This window comes from Papilio polytes, unplaced genomic scaffold (assembly GCF_000836215.1).
Source record: "Papilio polytes unplaced genomic scaffold, Ppol_1.0 DF821289.1, whole genome shotgun sequence".
Classification (NCBI taxonomy): Eukaryota; Metazoa; Arthropoda; class Insecta; order Lepidoptera; family Papilionidae; genus Papilio; species Papilio polytes.
In genome coordinates, this window is record NW_013527915.1 from 4,972,704 (window position 1) to 4,973,298 (window position 595).

The following is a 595-nucleotide window of genomic DNA, read 5'->3' on the forward strand; positions in this document are numbered from 1 at the left end:
GTAACATTATTTACACTTTGCGATAAGACCGTTTTCTAACTCTTGCTTAATTTCTTATATATTTCTAATTACAGAAGGTAGCAGGGAATTCGACTCATATAATGCTCAATTTATGAATGCTTTAAAATGTACGCCGGCGTATCAGAAGTGGCTCAAAGCGATCAACGAAGGAGACACACACAATTTTATAAACCTCATGCCGATGCATCCATTTTCGGGCCAGTTGTCGGTTGCCGATATGAAATTGAAGTTTGCACAGTAAGTGAATCATTATTTTTACAGTTGTACTGAATATTCTTATTTATATCATCACTAATTACAATCTATACAGCCCCACACGCAAGTAGATTAATATAATTAAAATATTTGTTACTATGTAATTGTGTGTGATTTTAAAGTAAGAAAAATTAGATTATTTGTCTCTAACACGGCTTAATGTAAGTTAAACACAGATGCAGTACAAGAGGTCTGGAATAATATGCTTTTTGATTAATGACGAATTGATGGGCAAAAGCAAGTGAAGATATAATGATTGCAGCACAATGTCAACAACGGAGGGTGGTCGCAAGGTGACCGCGGCGGTGGCGACCACCGG

The 595-nt window shown here is 36.3% G+C and overlaps 1 protein-coding gene across 1 annotated transcript in view; it reads left to right on the top strand.

Moving 5' to 3' along the window:
* The window catches only part of LOC106109143 (late secretory pathway protein AVL9 homolog), a gene marked incomplete at its 3' end in the record, with an annotated part of 4,005 nt that extends 3,412 nt beyond the window's left edge, over positions 1–593 (top strand). Inside the window, exons 6-7 of the mRNA XM_013290547.1 lie at positions 6–258; positions 539–593. Coding sequence (XP_013146001.1) covers positions 6–258; positions 539–593 — 308 coding nt within the window. The remainder of the gene's footprint in view (positions 1–5; positions 259–538) is intronic.
* Between the last annotated feature and the right edge of the window lie 2 nt (positions 594–595).